Source organism: Xenopus tropicalis, chromosome 8, assembly GCF_000004195.4.
Source record: "Xenopus tropicalis strain Nigerian chromosome 8, UCB_Xtro_10.0, whole genome shotgun sequence".
Lineage (NCBI taxonomy): Eukaryota > Metazoa > Chordata > Amphibia > Anura > Pipidae > Xenopus > Xenopus tropicalis.
This window is the reverse complement of record NC_030684.2, coordinates 83,543,860-83,560,985: the sequence shown is the minus strand read 5'-3', so window position 1 is coordinate 83,560,985 and position 17,126 is coordinate 83,543,860. Positions and strand designations below refer to the sequence as shown.

The window sequence follows — 17,126 nt, the reverse complement described above, 5'->3', positions numbered from 1 at the left end:
ACTTGCTCTTTTTTATGTTTCTGTTGCTGGGTAAAAACTGACTTGTCTTGACTAAAGGGATACCGATTTGGCTTTACAAATAGTCTTATGTAGTAATGAGCAAACTTTTCACCAAGCATGGATCTGCGGTACAAAATTTTGCCAAGAAAATATACATGGGAAAAGAAAAAACTCCGACTTTTATTCATTTTGTGTGCAAACACACCATAAAACTATGCCCATTGACTTCAATATATTTTGTGTAGAAAAAAAAATGCATAAATGCCCTTGAAATTCAGCACAGGTTTGTGATTTTCTGATAACTATTCTTATGTGATCATTATGGCCTTGAATTGTAGGGCTGACATTTATTTACTTTTTTGGATCTTTCATTTTTGCAAGTACGTGTACATCTGTCCAGAAATCCTGACTCTTCTCCTTAATGTGTTGAGATTGGGTGGCTGTACCACCAAAAATAGTTTATTTTGAAAAATAAAGCATCATTACCCAGGAAATCGGTTAATGAGATAAGCATGTTTCCCAAGTATGCCTTCAAATAACGTTTTTAAAAAAAAAAGCTGTATGCTTACACACTGTACGGGTCTCAAAATGTGTTTTTTTAAGTGCCATGCTTCTTAACCTGGAGAGCAAATCATATTTGTTTTGTTAGTTGGTTAACACATTGTTATTGAGACACAATGGGAGGACAGATAGATTGGTGTTTTTGTCCTTGATGCAAGTGAAAGGTATTTAAACTCTCTAGCACCAGAAATGTATATACACAATAGAGTTATATGCAGAAAAATAGATTTAGATAAATAGAGAATATAATCAGGGAATACCTATTAATATATTTTTTAAGTATTTCCATTTCATTTAAATGGCAGAATTGTTAGGCTGGGCATACAAACAGACACTGGATAGGAGAGCCACATAATTGAAACCCACGCATGGGCTTATGCATCAAACCTAAATCTCAGTTAGGGGTAAGTACAAGTATCAATCCATAGCCAAAAGCTCTTGCTTTGCTTTGCTTCAGACAATGTTAGAGTTAAGTGCAAGCAGCCACAATTTATGATGGCTCAACCCTTGGGTCCCATTAGAGCTCCAGAGCAAAGCCCTGAAGGATGAGGACTGACTGGGGGTATAAAGGAAAATAATGAACTACTAAGCTAAAAAAACAGGTCTAATTATGTTTAAAATACTTCTGTGACATTTCTTTAGAAGCATAATGATATGCTGTGGTAAGCAGATCTCAAAGACTTACTATTTGTTGAAAATAAATACATCTCCAAGAATTCCTGCAAAAGCTATTATATTATCTCTAGCAAAATCAGTTGCTTCAAGAATGACCAGATATAGTATAGAACCATGCAGCATGAACATAATGAAAAGGTTCTTCAGAAGCTGATTAGGTCTTTGCCACACAGCAGTCTCGGTGTATTGTAAATGAATGATTAGCCAGTAAATGAGTTTTAATTTACATTGTTAGCCTGCTGCATATTGGGGGGACAAAACATCTTTGCCTCATATTGTATTTTCCCTACCATCCAATGCTCTTTTTCCAAATCTTTACCTATATGTGTTATTTGTAATTTTGTATAGCAGAGTTGTAAATTTCTGAGTAAACATACAGGCAGGGAGGCTTTTTACAGAAAGTGTTCTTGAAGTTGTCCATCGATTAAAGGGGTGCTCCACCCAAAAACAATTTTTAGCATGTTATATAAAATGTAATTTGAAACAACTTTTCAATACATGGTAACAAATTTTATTTGTAAATGCAATTAATATCAAAAGCCTTATCTGTCTAGCTGTTTACATTCTCTGCACTCTTGGTTCTGACATATGCTCTATACATGCAAATAAATACAAGATCCCTGCCATCAAGCTAGATTGGACTATTGCTTTGAAATACAGGAAGTAGAGTGACATCATCACCATGAATTTTCTACCCTATGCATGTATTTATAATCATAACTATATCTTTAAACCTATTTTTATATTTCTAAAATTATCTTTACTTTAATAACCGAAACCCTTAATACAGGACCATCTTTTGTAATATACATGTTAGTGAAGAGTCACTGTGCTGTACTGCATTTCACATACTGGGAGGGCAGTTAGCTAAAACCTTAAAGGGCACAGAAACATTACTGAATTGTATGCTCTCCTTTAGACTAAACTGCAGTGGCTGTGTGAGGAGGTGAAGGAACGAGAGGAACAAAACAGAAAAATTCATTGTCAGCTCCAGCACAGCCAGGGACAACTAAAGGAACAAAGGCAGAAAAGAGAATCAGAGCTTGAGGCTCTGTGCCAGCAGGTCACAGAACAAAAGCAGAAGCTGGAGGAGACTGACCAAGAAAAGAAGGGTGAGTACTATAGGTTTCTTCCAGAAATGTCTCAGCCAATAAATGACCACTGCTGCAGTACGTACATACAGGGCCTTGTTTATCTTACTATGTAAAATGATTAACAACAAAAAATGGTGCAAAAAGCTGTGTGAAATAAAAGACAAATTTATCAAGGTGTGTGTTTATTTTATGCCATCAGCTCGATGCATTTGATGCTATTATACTGTATACTATATTATGCTATTATACAACAATTCACACCTTACCTCACCTTCAAGCAGCATGTAAATTCCATTGGAAGTCATTCTATACAAACCTACGAGGGATGAACGTTGTATTTTTTACATAGCATTTTTTTTTTTTACATGGCTTCCTTTAAACCAGATTTTTAAACAGAGTTACATGATCACTGGAAATCAATACACAGCTTGATAAGTATGCTGTTTTTTATGTGACATTGCCTGGCAATGCATGGTATATTTGTTCGCCTTTTTCTTTTTTTATACTGTAGTCCAACATTTATTCAAAAAGCAGTTCAAAAACTCAGACAACTCAAATGCAGTTTTATTTTTCCTTGCAAAAAATATGTATTTGATCATTTGTGTTTCTTGTATATCTTGATTTTTATATTCACTGTTTCTTAAGTTTGAATATCTGACATTGGTCATTCCTTCTTGGTATGTTATACTAGCACAACTGTACCAAGTCTTCTTGACCCATAACATGGCATGTTTATCAGGCAAGAGAACTTTGAGGTCAAGGATATGATTTTCTGGTAATTTTATTCAGCAATTAGCACAAGATGTTGGTGCCATAGTAAGACAGAATTTCATAACAGTGCCACCAACTGTCCAGATTTACCGATAGCTATTACCTGTAGCCATTGCACAAATGACACAGGCTAGTATACTGTAATCCTTGATGTTATTGCTTCTCCAGGTTGCACAAATCCGGAGGTGCTGAACTGCTACATCTATAATATGGACATTAGTTTGCACTTTGCAATGGGTCTGTACAATAAATCTGTGGGTGGTTCTGATGAATAGTGAAAAAGTGCTTTACCTTCAATAGGGCTGTAGAAACAATTACAGCAGTGTTTAGATTTATGCCTTATCTGTTTATGGGAGTCAGATGAAAATATTGGCACATGCTTTATGATGAAAGTTGCTTAAATGTCATGCGTTCAAGCTGTTTTTTATGACTTCCATAGGCAGCAGTTGATGGAGATTTCAGGCATTTTGATGTTGCATTCTTACCATAAAAAGGCATGGAAGAAATGAAATTCCCAAACCACTTGTTGGCCATTGGCCTAAAATGGCGTCTCCTCTCAGTTTCTTCCAACAAGACAATGCAGCTGCTCTGGTTGTGTGCTTTGTCTCATGCTTAATTAAAAACGGGATTTCCTTTTAGCTAACCAAATAGTCTCTCTCTTATTGTAAGAGTACTAAAGATCTTGGGATATAGCCATGTAGATCAATTGTCCATCTTAACTGTAAAGGAGACATCCCACACAGCAATTATTTTTTAAATGATGTCGAATTTTACAACACAATTATGATCTACTGAACAAGTTAAATTGCTTTGTCCCAAAGTAATGTGTAGCTTATCTCACCTGAAATAAATTTACATATCCTTGATGTTGCTCTGTTTATATGAATTTTGTTTAAAGGAGACATACTGTGGTTAAGTACACAGTGAACCCAAGAGACTTCTTTACCAACCTATTAAAGCTGCAGACCTTTTTCTGTCTTTGCTCCACTGACCTTTACTCATGAGCCTCTCTGTTGGGGGAGGTGGGGGGAATATGGGTAGCACCATGTGAAAATTTAAACTTAAATATACGTTTTTGAAAAACGGATTTTAATGCAGGATTCCCTTTGAGGGAAAACTACGCCCTTATACCCCCTATAATTCCCTTTGAGGAAAAACTACCCCTTTTTGGCTTGAGCTCATTCAGTTGGACTCATGTAAAAAAAGATGCATAAACACAATCTGAACTTTTCCATATTGTCTGGCAGTGTTTCATTTTGTCTGTTTTTTTCAAATATGGTAATGCCAGAAATTTCATGCGCACAGATCCATTCTACTGTGTATATGTGTGTGTATATATATATATATATATATATATATATATATATATATATATATTAAATCGCAAATTTGTAGATAATGCCCCCTGTGCTGAAATATAATGCAACAAATGTGGGTGTTTTTGCACCCACATTTGAGAAGGGTGGAATGTGCCCAGTCAGCTATTGCTGTGACTTTTCATCAACCCTTAGCAGAGGCTCAGATCATAACATGGTGGGTGTCTTACAGCAGGAGGCCCAAGTCTCACAGCCCTGCTAATTGCATTTTGTTTCCAGCACACTAGGTTTCTGTAAATACCATTTTCAATCGTTTTACGGCTCATGAACTTTGAGTTACTAGCTATGTTCATATTGCTCTGCTGGTCTTCTCCTCTAGCAAAGTACTGACTTACTTCAAACTACCCCCTAAAAGGAAGCTCTTGTTAATGAGGTTTCACCTAGCTTTTTATTTGTGCATGTCCCTTTATCATTATTTTCCTGGCCCAACCAGTAACAACTGTACAATGCTCAAGTAATTTAATAGAGAATATGTTGAAATAACTTTAGCACTCTGAACACTGATGTGTATAGACTATATACACAGAAGGAAACCCCTGTTTACATATTAAGCTATGCTTGTAGAGTTTACTTAAAGCTGGTACAACCTAAATCTTCTACAGAATTGTACATTCTGCGACACACTGGGTAATTGTCAGCATTCTCCTTCCCACTGCAAATAGACTCTCCATTGACTTGAAAGATCTACTGGACTTTTTCAGTGTACTTGTGGGTCAGGAAATTATAACTTGCAAATGCACAACTGATTGATTTTAGATAATTGTCTGACCAGCATATGTATGTATGTATATCTTTATTTATAAAGCACTACTTATGTACGCAGCGCTGTACAGCATATGCACCAGAAGGGTCCAGGCCATTACTATACAATCCAAAAAGGGGAATTTCCCTGTGTTTTCCTGACCACTTGCTCACTTAGCTGAAATCAATGGATGGTAAATCGCTGACAATCACCCTGTGGCCATTGGCATTATATCTCGGTGCACAGACTGGTTTGTTAGTTAGAAGCTGATTTTTGTTACTTTGCTGTTGCAGTTATACTCTCTGGCCAACAGAGGAAGCTCCTGTTCTATGATGCCCTAATTGGCAATATTTCCCATTCAGCAATGCTGTACTGTAAAAACTCAACTGTGCTGACCAAGCTTACCTCCACTAAACTGTATGAGTCTACACCATATCTTATTGCGCCTATTACCCTGTCTATAAATTAGGGCTTTCTGCTGCAAACGTTCATCTCCTCAGAACTGTATTCCTTACTTCATACCTTTTATTCCTCTGAAATATGGCTTTTTACTTAGCCCTGTTAATTCTCATAGTATAATAAAAATTTTCTTTTCTGTAACCTATTGCTTTTGTCCCTTCAGAGATAAGCAAGATAATTTTTCTATATAAATAATGTCAACAGTTTTATAGCTGACTTTCCTGCGAACTGCATGAATGACGTGCACTGAAAGCTATTATCCCAGAAGCAAATGCAGATAGAATTTATTGAGTTGAAGAAAGGCACTCACTGGATTTTAAAATAAGTATAGAAGTGCATTTATTTTAAACATCCAGGTTTCGATCTCAAAGCTCTCAAATGGAGACTGACACATTGGTATTTTAGGTGTTCAAAATAAAAGCACTACATTTTTTCAAAATCCTGTGAGATTAATTTGCAATGTTTACACAGGTATTTGCTATTTTCAAAGTGAGTGCAGCTATTTTGGACTTTTTGCAACATTTTTGCTGCTTCATATTAAAGTTCTGTTCAGGATGCCTATAGGAGTGGGCTTTGGTTCTTTGATTTTGTGTGATAAAATTCCCCCGCTATCTATCTATTATGTCCTCTAATGTACGTCTAAAGAGTAGTCATGTCCCTTTGCAACTTTTCCAGAAAAATTACCTCCAGCCTTTCCTAATAGTTTATATTTTCCATTCCTTTTACCAGGTTTAGTTGCACTTCTCTGCACTGTTTGCAGCTCTTATTATTATCACTATAATCATTTTTAAGAACTGCGGCCCAAAACTTTACTCAAGGTGAGATATTATTTGGCCTGAAAAAACAATAACAATCTTAATAACATTGGCTTTTGGAACTTTTGAGACCCTTAATACAGTGCATTGTGATAGATTTTTGAAGGCAGTACTGTTCAAGAAGTGAGGTTATTGGCTGTTATTTGCATGTTGAGATGAAGTGCAAAAACATAATATGGTATCACAGATTTGGAAAGGAAAACGTGGTTATAAGGTATTTTCTTCTTAAGTCTGATAGATATCTAACATCCAACCTGATATAAGTCCTGTTGAAATAGGGTGTTTACTGAGCCATGTAAGAGGCCAAAACCTTGGCCTCCATGAAAGATATCAGGTTGGATCTTAGATATCTATCAGGCTGGTTTCAGGGTCCATTGGGCACGGACTGCATTAATCCTTGGATATGGTCCTTTCCCAGTGGGTATCTACCACTAGGTAGCTGTAAGGGAGCATTTTTAGCAATATAGGTGTCAGGGAGCTGTTATCTTGCTACCTTCTTGTTGTTCTACTGATCGGCAGCTGGGGGGAAAGAGAGGAGGGGTGATATCACTCCCACTTGGAGCTCAGCAGTAAAGTGTGACTGAAATTTATCAGAGCTCAAGTCACATGACCGAGGGCATGTAGAGAATTTCAGGTTTCTGAAGCGCTATAAACTATTGTGTTTTGTAAAAACATGTTTTTCTGGACAGAATTCCTTTAAGGACAAGCAAAAAATGATAGTTATAAGGACACAGTCAAAATCTCACCAGTAGCAATGTGGGGGCTTGGTGCACATACCCCAAACCTACAGTATGAAGAGGCAGTAAGACAATAACAGCAGGCATTCACAGATCCCACAATCACATATGGTATGGTAAAGTAAACTTTATTTTAAGTATATGTAGGATACAGCATAGCCTTATGTGTTTTATGCTGGCGGCACTTAATCAAAGGCTAGGATCTGTGAGTGCCTGCTGTTATTCTCTTGGAATAATCTTTTCATGTCCACGTATAACTATATCATACTGTGTATGATCTAACACTTACTCCTGGCTTTATGTAACTAAAAAAGCCTGTGATGTCTTTCTCACTTTGCCACGCTTATATTAGAAGGTAGACATCTATCCCATTTTACAGTCCGAACATGTTGGAAGATCCGTGTAGTAGATATAGAAAAATGATTAATCTGTACATAAGTCTAGATTGAGACCCATTTAATGCGGATTTCTGCAGTTTGAATTTGTATGGCTCAGCTTTATGGACACACTGCCTGCTGACAAGTCTTTGTAAAGTGACATCACTTGAGCTGAATGCCAAACACAGCAGGGTGGATAGAGCTATTGTGTCTCAGCTGCAAACCTGATGTCAGAGCTGACGGTTGTCTTTAGCAAAGGTTTGAATGCCTTCCTTTTTATGTCACTGCAGATTCTAGAAATGTTGATGCTCTGGGTTTGGAAGAGTTTCTGCTTAACCTATCACTTTCTGTAGACTGCACACTGACACTCACTGGTGAAGTGATGCCATGAGGAACTTGTAGCACGTCAGTCCATTCATGCATTTACATCTTTCTAAATGTGGGAACAGCAAGGCATGCGTCATTCAGTGCAACATCTAATACATGTGGGATAAAGTATACTGGGGGGAGAAGTTCTGGAAATGGTGAAAAATATCTTGAACAATGGAACAGGAGACAATCCTCTAAGGAAGCTATTGGAAATTGCAAGATTGGATGCTTGCAAAGTGTTATTGGATATTCCATAAGCAAGAAGGAATTCTGTGACTAAGTTCCAGATTACAGTGGTTATGCACCAGCTGCATGGTATCTCAGTGTAGAGGAAAGTTATTAAAGGGAGGGCTGTCAGGGTGAGATAAGAGTACAGGGGAGAGCAGCCAGAAGAACATCTGGGATCTCTTCATTGTTCTTCATAAACATACAGTTCAAAACATTAGTTTTATATGACTATAGCCAAGTCCTACAGCTGTCTCAGCTGCGCCCCATGTTTTTTTCCCTTTTATATTCTTTGTCTGAAAGGCTGCAGCTTGGTTTTGAACCTAAGACTTGGGGTTTGTGTAAGATTCGTTTTTACCAGCCCCATATCGGTCATATTTTGCATTGTCCTTTATTTATATTCTGTAGCTCTTTACAGAGCATAGTATGCATTATTGGTCTCTTTTACATTAACACATTCTCCAATTTTTATTTATTTTTTTAATCTGGTGCCAATTAAACTTTTGTATGTTGTAGGAGAAAACCCATGCAATCATGGGGAGAACATACAAACTCAGCAGATAGTTCCCTGGCGGAAATCAAACCTATGACCCCAGTGCTGCAAGACAGCAGTTCTGACCATTGTGCTTTCTGGCTGCCAGTTACTTTTATGAATAGTCACATCTTGATGAGTTTGTAGTTTAAATTCTTTGTGCTAATATTCAGCACACACAGTGGGTATCTAAAGGGTGACTTTTTTTTTTTTTTTTACAGATTCAATTATATTTTTGCCTAAGCCTCCATTTTTTAGGCTGTTTGCCAATAACTTTTGTTCACTCCCCATACACTCTGTTTGGTGTTATGAAGGCTTAAAAAAAAAAAAAAAAAATGCAGACTTTGGCATGGCCTTTTGGCATTGGTAGCACAACCAAACAAACATAGTTGGTAATGGAGTACTTCAAAGATACAATACACATGGACACTTACCAAATTAAAGGAGAAGGAAAGATTAAAACTAAGTAAGCTTTATCGGTCTATGTAAATACAGCCACAAGCACTCACAGAAAAGCTGCACTGAGTCCTCTATCAAAAGAAACACAGGATTTTTTTTCTTCTTCTAACACGTTATTTGGTATCAGACTTCCTGCTCTTAAAAAAAATCCTTCAGAGCACTGCAGAGTTTGCTCGGTTTGCTCCTCGCTCCCTCTCCTCCACCCTGCTCCCCCTCCCATATGAATTTGCTCCCACCCCATACTATGCTTTGTAATTTTAGCTACCAGCAGCCAGAGCTGCAGCACTGAAGCTACTGAGACCAAGCTAAAATGGCAGATGCTATCTTAAGCAAACAGAGGGAGCTTCTAGGGCTGTTTTCTCCAGAATAAATATAGCATTCTAGCTTGCACTTTTGTGGCTAATCTGTTGGCAGTAAAATGCCATTATGCCTTTCATTCTCCTCTAATAGTCTCAAATTATGTGCAGCATAGGGATTTCCTTGTACTAAATATAGTATATTAGGAATTTATTACGGTATTATGGCTATTTTAGGAATACGCCTGACATATGTATTGTATATTTTTAGATTAGGTTAGCTCTAACCTAAAACATTACTAAATACAGTATCTTTAGATGACTGCTAAAATATGAATATTAATATTCCTGTATCTCTTACTATATAGAATAATGGGTATGCCCTGCTACTGTTTGTGTCCTGTTTTCTATTGTGTTGTTTATCCCAAGCCTTACATTAATCCAAAACCTTTAGCTTTTTGCATGGACAATTCACCTTTGATCCTTCTCACATTATGAGGTATTTTTATATCTGCGCTTTAGCTGATACTGATACAGGTCATTTCCAGAGAATGTTTATGCTCTGATAATTGATTTGTGTTCTGTTTCCTTTGACTCATTATTTATTTAAACCAGCTTTGCCTTCCATAAAAAAACATTAGCCAAGAAGGGAAGATTGCTTTATGAGCCAGAATGATTTATATTCAAAATGGCTCATTCCATAATGCTGACCTTTGCTTTAGCTAAGAATAGTATAATTTTCATTTGTTGTATCTTCAATTTCATTAGCTGATGACACTCTTTCTCACCTTTTAGGTTAAACAAAAAAGAAACATCAGGTGTTTTTCCCTTGTTGTTTGAGCTTCTGTATAGTATATGGGAATAATACTCTTTTTCAGAAGTGTTGTGAGCACATAGAAGTTGTAAGACCATTGTTACAATAAGAATATTTTCTGGTTTTACTGGGATTTTATTTTCTGTAGGTCTCTTTCCATAGGCTAATGTCATATGGGGCTGCTTCTCCACCTGCACAGAAACACAATCGGAGAAACAGCTAATCTAAGCAGAACTGCATTTAACCGATTTAAAAAATGCATACCTTTTGTCTTTCTGGAAGAAACTCACTCTGTGTGAGTTTACTCCACCTGTGGAATTTTTACATTAGCCTTAAACTTTTTGAAGGATTACATTTTTAAGTATAGGAACATTACATGATATTCACCCTCAACGGAGAGTGTCAACAAGACAAGGAAAAAATGCCAAAACTGAAACTAATACCAAACTAAAGATGGTCCATAATTTATGCTTATAATTTACACACAAATCACAAACAGCATCTGTAAACACAATCTGTCCATTTATCCACATGATAGATGATTTAAAGGACAAGGAAATACTAAGTCACTTGGGGGTGCCAAAATGTTAGGCACCCCCAAGTGACTTTAAATTACCTTGTACCCCGGGCTGGTGCCCCTGTTAGGAGAAAACAGCACCAGCCCGGGGTACCTGTAGCGCTTCCACCTACCTGCTTCGTTCTGCCGCAAATTCCCCGGACAATCACATGCGCAGTAGAGTGAAAAGTCGACTTTATAGTTTAAGTTACAGTTTACTACTGCGCATGCGCGCGCAAGTGAAGCCGGAAGGAGGAAGCGCTGCAGCTACCCCGAGCTGGTGCTGTTCTCTCCTAACAGGGGCACCAGCCCGGGGTAAAAGGTAAGCGATTTAAGTCACTTGGGGGTGCCTAACATTTTGGCACCCCCAAGTGACTTAGCCTTTCCTTCTCCTTTAAAGAGATGCTGTCATAAGAACCTGTTTTCACAAAAAATGTATCTGTTAGTAGCACTGCTCTAGCAAAATTCTGCAACGAATTCTGCTGGAGAAGAGTTAAACATTAAAAAGAGCAAACAGATCTTTTTATATTTAATTTTGAAATTTGACATGGGACTAGACATATTGTTTATTTCCAAGGTGCCTCAGCCATGGGACTTTTGCTCTAATAAACATCAGTCTCTCTTTACTGCCATGCTGCAAGTGTGAAATGATGCTATTATGTGACTTGGGTTGTATTGACAGTATATTAAAGGAACAATAACACCAAAAAATGAAAGAGCTTTAAAGTAATAAAAATATAATGCACTGTTGCCCTGCACTGGTAAAACTGGTGTGTTTGCTACAGTAACACTACTATAATTTATATAATAAGCTGCTGTGTAGCCACGGGGGCAGCCATTCAAGTTGGAAAAAAGGAGAAAAGGCACAGGTTACATAGCAGATAACAGATAAGTTCTGTAGAATAGTGTTTTATCTGTTATCTGCTAAGTGCCTGTGCCTTTTTTCCTTTGAATGGCTGCCTCCATGGCTACATAGCAGCTTATTTATATAAATTATAGTAGACTTTCTGAAGTAAACACATAACTTTTACCAGTGCAGGGCAGCAGCACATTATATTTTACTTACTTTTATACACTTTCATTTTTTGGTGTTACTGTTCCTTTAAGTAGGAGAAACAACTAAGATAGAATTAAAACCATCCTATTGGGTTTAATTTGTGTTTAAATCATTTTTTAGCAGATTTAAGGTAGGAGATCCAAATTACGGAAAGACCCCTTTTCCGAAAAACCCTAGGTCCCGAGGATTCTGGATAATGGGTCCCATACCTGTATTTTCAATGTAAACAGTGTAATGAAGAAATAAAAAATACACCATAAAAATCATGACCAAATTCCTTTAAGCTGTCGAATTCTAAGCTAATGGTTCATATTCAGTTTGACAGAATATGAATCTTTAAAGAATTCCAAATATTCGCTTACACTGATTCATGAATCTGGTGCATCTGTTCCTTCTAAGGATAGCTAATACAGCATCTTCTTATGAATAGTTTTATGGAATACTTTACTTTTTTTAAAATTAAAGGTCCTGTAGCTACATTTGCCTTTATACCGAGAAGAGTAGACTAATAAATGGAGCTAAGGGTGTGATAATGACATCTTTATTTAGTTTAAAGGACATGTAAACCCCACACACACACACATTTAATCAGTGAACAGCCTTTTTGAAATCTTTCAATACCTGCCACACCGGTTGTCCAGAGGTTAATAGTAAGGCTGCAGCATTCCCTTAATCCAGGGGTGGGCAATCTTTTTGGACGGGCCGGGACAGCGTTACGCCCGGGCTGCCATCAAAAATTATGGGGCCTCTCAGCTCCCCCCCAGCATCCTCCATGACCTGCGGCTCCCTCCTCCAGCGACCCGCTGCTTCCTCCGTCCCGTCCTTCTGTTCCCCGGCTCCCCAGTGCATTCTTTTATATGGTTGCGCCCCGTGCGTGCTGACGCTGTGCGCACACACGGGGTGCAACCAATCAGGGCCCATCATACTTTTAAGGGGGCCGGAGACGGTGGGCCGGATTGAAAGGGCTGACGGGCCGGATGTGGCCCGCGGGCCGTAGTTTGCCCACCCCTGCCTTAATCACTTAGATTTGTTTCTCCTCCTGTAACCCACTCGGCCCCCTCCCTCAGGAATTTGCTTTGGCTGTTGGCTTGTGGGCATGCTCAGTTGTTATAAGCTCAGATTTCTAAACACGCCCCCCAGTCTAGCAGCCAGTGAAGAGATGGCATTGTTGGTTCCCATAGAAACTCAGCTCTAGCTGTCTGCTTCAGTTTTTTTTCTGCTGAGTTCAGCTTTACTGTTACAGTGCTCAAACAAAGCAGAACTTTTATCAGACAGTTGTGCCTGTGTGAGCCTGTATTCTTGATTAAATGTATGCTGAATAAGGGTCTGTGTGTGTGAATGCTGTTTGCAGATTTAAATGTATCCAATTATGTATCAGAGGAAAAATGGCCACCAGGTGAAAGCTGCTATTTGCTTTAGGAACATGTGATGGTGCTGGCAAACGGAGGGGATATATGCAGTACAGATGATGCCATTTGGGTGGGGGGAGATGTGCCCAACTGATATACATTGTAGGCAAATGTAGGCTTTACATGTCCTTTAAAGGAACTACTGTGCCACTTGGCACCTGATAAGCTAAACACTGTGTTTTTATATATAACTAATGCTAACAAAAATTATTTAAATGCTGAATTTTTTTAAAACAAAAGACAAACATTTTTTTACAATGTTCCTGTCAGTCCTTATGCGTGCGCTTTATTCCTGTCAAATGAGCATGTATGTATGTCGATTGTGTTGAGTGAACCCTAAGATTATAAATAAACTGACCCCAAAAGCTCCACAAGAAAAATTGCAAATATGGGCAAATTTAAAATATAGTGGGTCTAGGTTAAGTGAATGTTAAAACAAAACGTTAAAGGTGGGATCTATGAAACATTGCAGTTGCAGGGTAGTGATACTGACACTATAAAACTATTCTTCAAAATGAAAGTTCATTAAAAGTTACCTGTGGGTCATGTTAATTTTTTTTAGTGTTATGTGAAGTTCCTAAACCTGACTGTCCCTGCTCAGCCTGTCCGTTATAGCTTCTAATGCTAATGGACTTCAGCTGCACAAACATGGCAGCCCCCTCAGAGGAACATGGGTGATCAGGCAGGTAATGTAAAAGCATTGGGCAAATATTTTTAAGGCAAAATTATAAGTATGCAAAGACAGTGTTATAATGTAAAAAAAAAAAGGTTTACTTCCTAGTGTCAATATCTCTTTAATCTGTACATTTTATTAACTATATTGATTCACAACTGTTCCACACACAGGTTATTTTTGCTGGTATAATGGCTGTGACCATATGGTAGTTTGTCACTGTTGAGCAGATGTTTTACGATTTATAGAAAGCATAGTACTGACGACTTCTCTTACTGCTTGTGAGGATCAGGAGTGGTTCAAATGCAGTTAACATATATTGAAATCATCAGTCAGTCTGCAACTCTAAACCTTCTTTAGAATGATGGCACTGCCCACTTGACTTTGTGCACATGATTTAGCACCTTATAAGATAGGAAGAGGAGCATAGTTTCAGTAAGACATTTGCCGTAACCCTTTTGTTTTGGGTTGTAAATGTACACACTCCTGGTTTACTGTTTCAGAACTTGTTTAGATCAATGAATGTTTGATATTTTTCTTTTGCCAGCAGTTTGTTCTCATTCCATCAGACTTACTCCTGAAACACAGGTTACATTACAGAATAGTCTTGATATCTAAAATTCCAAGCAGGATTTTCTCCCAATACACTTTTAATCCCTGCAAGTTTCACTATAATCGGGTAAAAAAAACTAGCCCTTAACAGAACTCCACTTCTATTGTTCATCGCCCTACCTAATTTAAACATTTCCCAGGCTCCAAGATGTCAGGGGAGGCCACATGTTTAAAACTTTTCATATGCCACAAAGGTCATTTTTCTTTTCAGAAATGTCTTTTGTGACATAGATCATGCCATACAGTGAAGTTCTTTAGGCCTTTATTAAGCATAGAGGCCTTCTATGGCCTGCAATTCATATGAAAAGCAGTTACCTTGTTCTCCCCTTCTTTCCTGCAGTATCCTGCAGACAGAGGGGACTGAGGGGGCAACCTCATTTATTATGCTGTGTTCTCATTCTCCAGTGACTACCCATATTATATTTGTAAAGCAGACAGAGTTATGAGGTATGAAGGAGATAACTATTCCAAATCCTGTCCCTCAGGCATTATAACATATATTCATAACAAAGAACAATTAGACCTCTTTCCACCTCCCAGCTGGTTAATTTAGAAATTCTTAAACTCATTAGTGATGATTCTCATTTAGTTTTCATTGCAAACAGTTTTTTTTTTCTCACATTCCTCCTCTGTGCACCCTCCTATTCTGTTTTCCATTGCAGTAATGAGTAGCATTTTGGTCCCAGCTGCTTTTTCTGGACTGTTTAGATTTTGGGAAGGGCATACCCCAGAGGCATTGATGCCAGGGCAGCCAGGGCATGTCTGTTTTACATTAAGCATTATAAGTACATCTGATCCCTCTAGTTTAAGATGGCTTTAAAGCTGAACCATTTAATGCCTAGAGGGCTAGCTGTACATTGCTTGATTATATTTGTTTCTTCTCTAGTAAGGAAGATGTTAATTTGTTCTGTTCTGGGGAGAGCTGTGGTTACTGAAATGACTCATTGAACCAAATCCCCCAGAAGCATCCCATCTTAGAAAGCTGGGGACGGAAATGCAAAATGTGTAAACTTGGAAAAATTACATCTTAAGGCTGGCCTGGTATTGCCTATGTGTCCTGCCTTGCTCCCTGCAGTTCCTTTATGCAAGTCATAGTGGGTGCATGACCTTTAGTTGTTCAATTTGTTATTTTGCTATTAAAATTAGTATTATTCAGAGGTGTATGTGTGTTTGTGTGACTGCTCAAAGGGATAAGGTTTGCTGCTTTTAGTATATAACAAATATGTAAGCTTATGATTTTACTGTGGAAAAATATTCCTTTCTTTATATCATCAAACCTATGTTCTTCCCCTCCTGTTCTTTTATTCTATACCCCCTGAAAAAGATTTTTAAAAATCCTCTACAAGTGTTAATTAATTAAAACTAGCTCATAAATGCAGCACCAACATTTTATTCAGTTGATATTCTTTAGTCAACATTTTAAATGTGTATTATTGTCACATTTGCCTAAACATGTAATAGGAGTGAGAAAATGGGGTGATAGTACATATTTTTCTCAAGATCATAGTCCTTTCCTCCCATCTACCAATGGAAACTGAAAATTGATCTATTCTTATAGCATCTTTCTGCATTTATTCTCTGAACAAACACATGCACACAACAATTATAGGACCTGTTATCCAGAATGGATAGCAGGTCTGTAGTCGGGTCCCCCTGCTTTAGCATTTTCAGGAGATCTCCGCTGAGTGTGTCTGCACATGAGCGGAAGCTGTACTTTTAAGTGCGGATCATTCAAGCTGGGGAAGGGCGTGGATCCGCTTCTCTCTGCCTGCAAAAAGAAAAAGCCCAGACTGAGCATAGTGGAGTCAATGCTCAGTATGCCCTCACCCTTCAAATTATTTGCTTAAATTTTACTTTATGGGGGATGGTTTTCCCATAATTTGGAGCTTTCTGGATAACAGGTTTCTATCTAACACATCCTATACTTGTGCCTGTAGTTTTAGATAAACAAATCATTTTCTAAAAGTGGTGCAGATTAAGCTGCATTTTTACTGGACTGTAAGTCCCATTTACCAATTGTACTAATGCCCACTTTGCATCTGGAATAAAGGATTCAGAGGAGTTGAACACCCTCTAAATAGAATGTTGTTCTCTTAAGTGAGAATAGTGTTCTAAAAAATATGCTAAAATTGACTTAGAAATCCTTAAAGATTCCCTAGTTTAAACTATACCTGACTTTATGAGAGTAAGGTGTGTGCACTCTGCAGGAAGGCGCACAATCAGAATCATCTGTCAGTTTTGATATGTGTGAATAATTTTCAGAATAATTTCTGCATGGCCAGGCATTCCGATAGCTGTATAGATAATGCAATAAGGGGGCCAGTGACTTGTAAACAATAGACCACATGGTGACGCCCAGGATAATCCATCAGCTGCATTTTATGCCTGAATGACCATGAGAAAGCTGAAGGTTGGTGTGCCTGCTATTAAACCCAGTCCTTTTTAAAGAATGAAACAAATGTGGCATACAAGAGCTGCAGGTAGTTTGTTGCTGAAATATGACTAGGACATGTTCAT

At 37.9% G+C, this 17,126-nt stretch overlaps 1 protein-coding gene across 4 annotated transcripts in view; it reads left to right on the top strand.

Annotated features, from left to right (window-relative positions):
• cep128 (centrosomal protein 128kDa) overlaps nucleotides 1-17,126 on the top strand; it is a 120,759-nt gene that overhangs the window by 40,316 nt on the left and 63,317 nt on the right. For 3 of the 4 annotated variants that reach the window (XM_031890960.1, XM_031890961.1, XM_012969281.3), the window contains exon 20: nucleotides 2,156-2,348. In XM_031890960.1, coding sequence (XP_031746820.1) covers nucleotides 2,156-2,348 — 193 coding nt within the window. Of the gene's footprint in view, nucleotides 1-2,155; nucleotides 2,349-3,540; nucleotides 3,745-17,126 lie in introns of those variants that run through there. The other variant, XM_031890962.1, reaches the window with a different exon arrangement.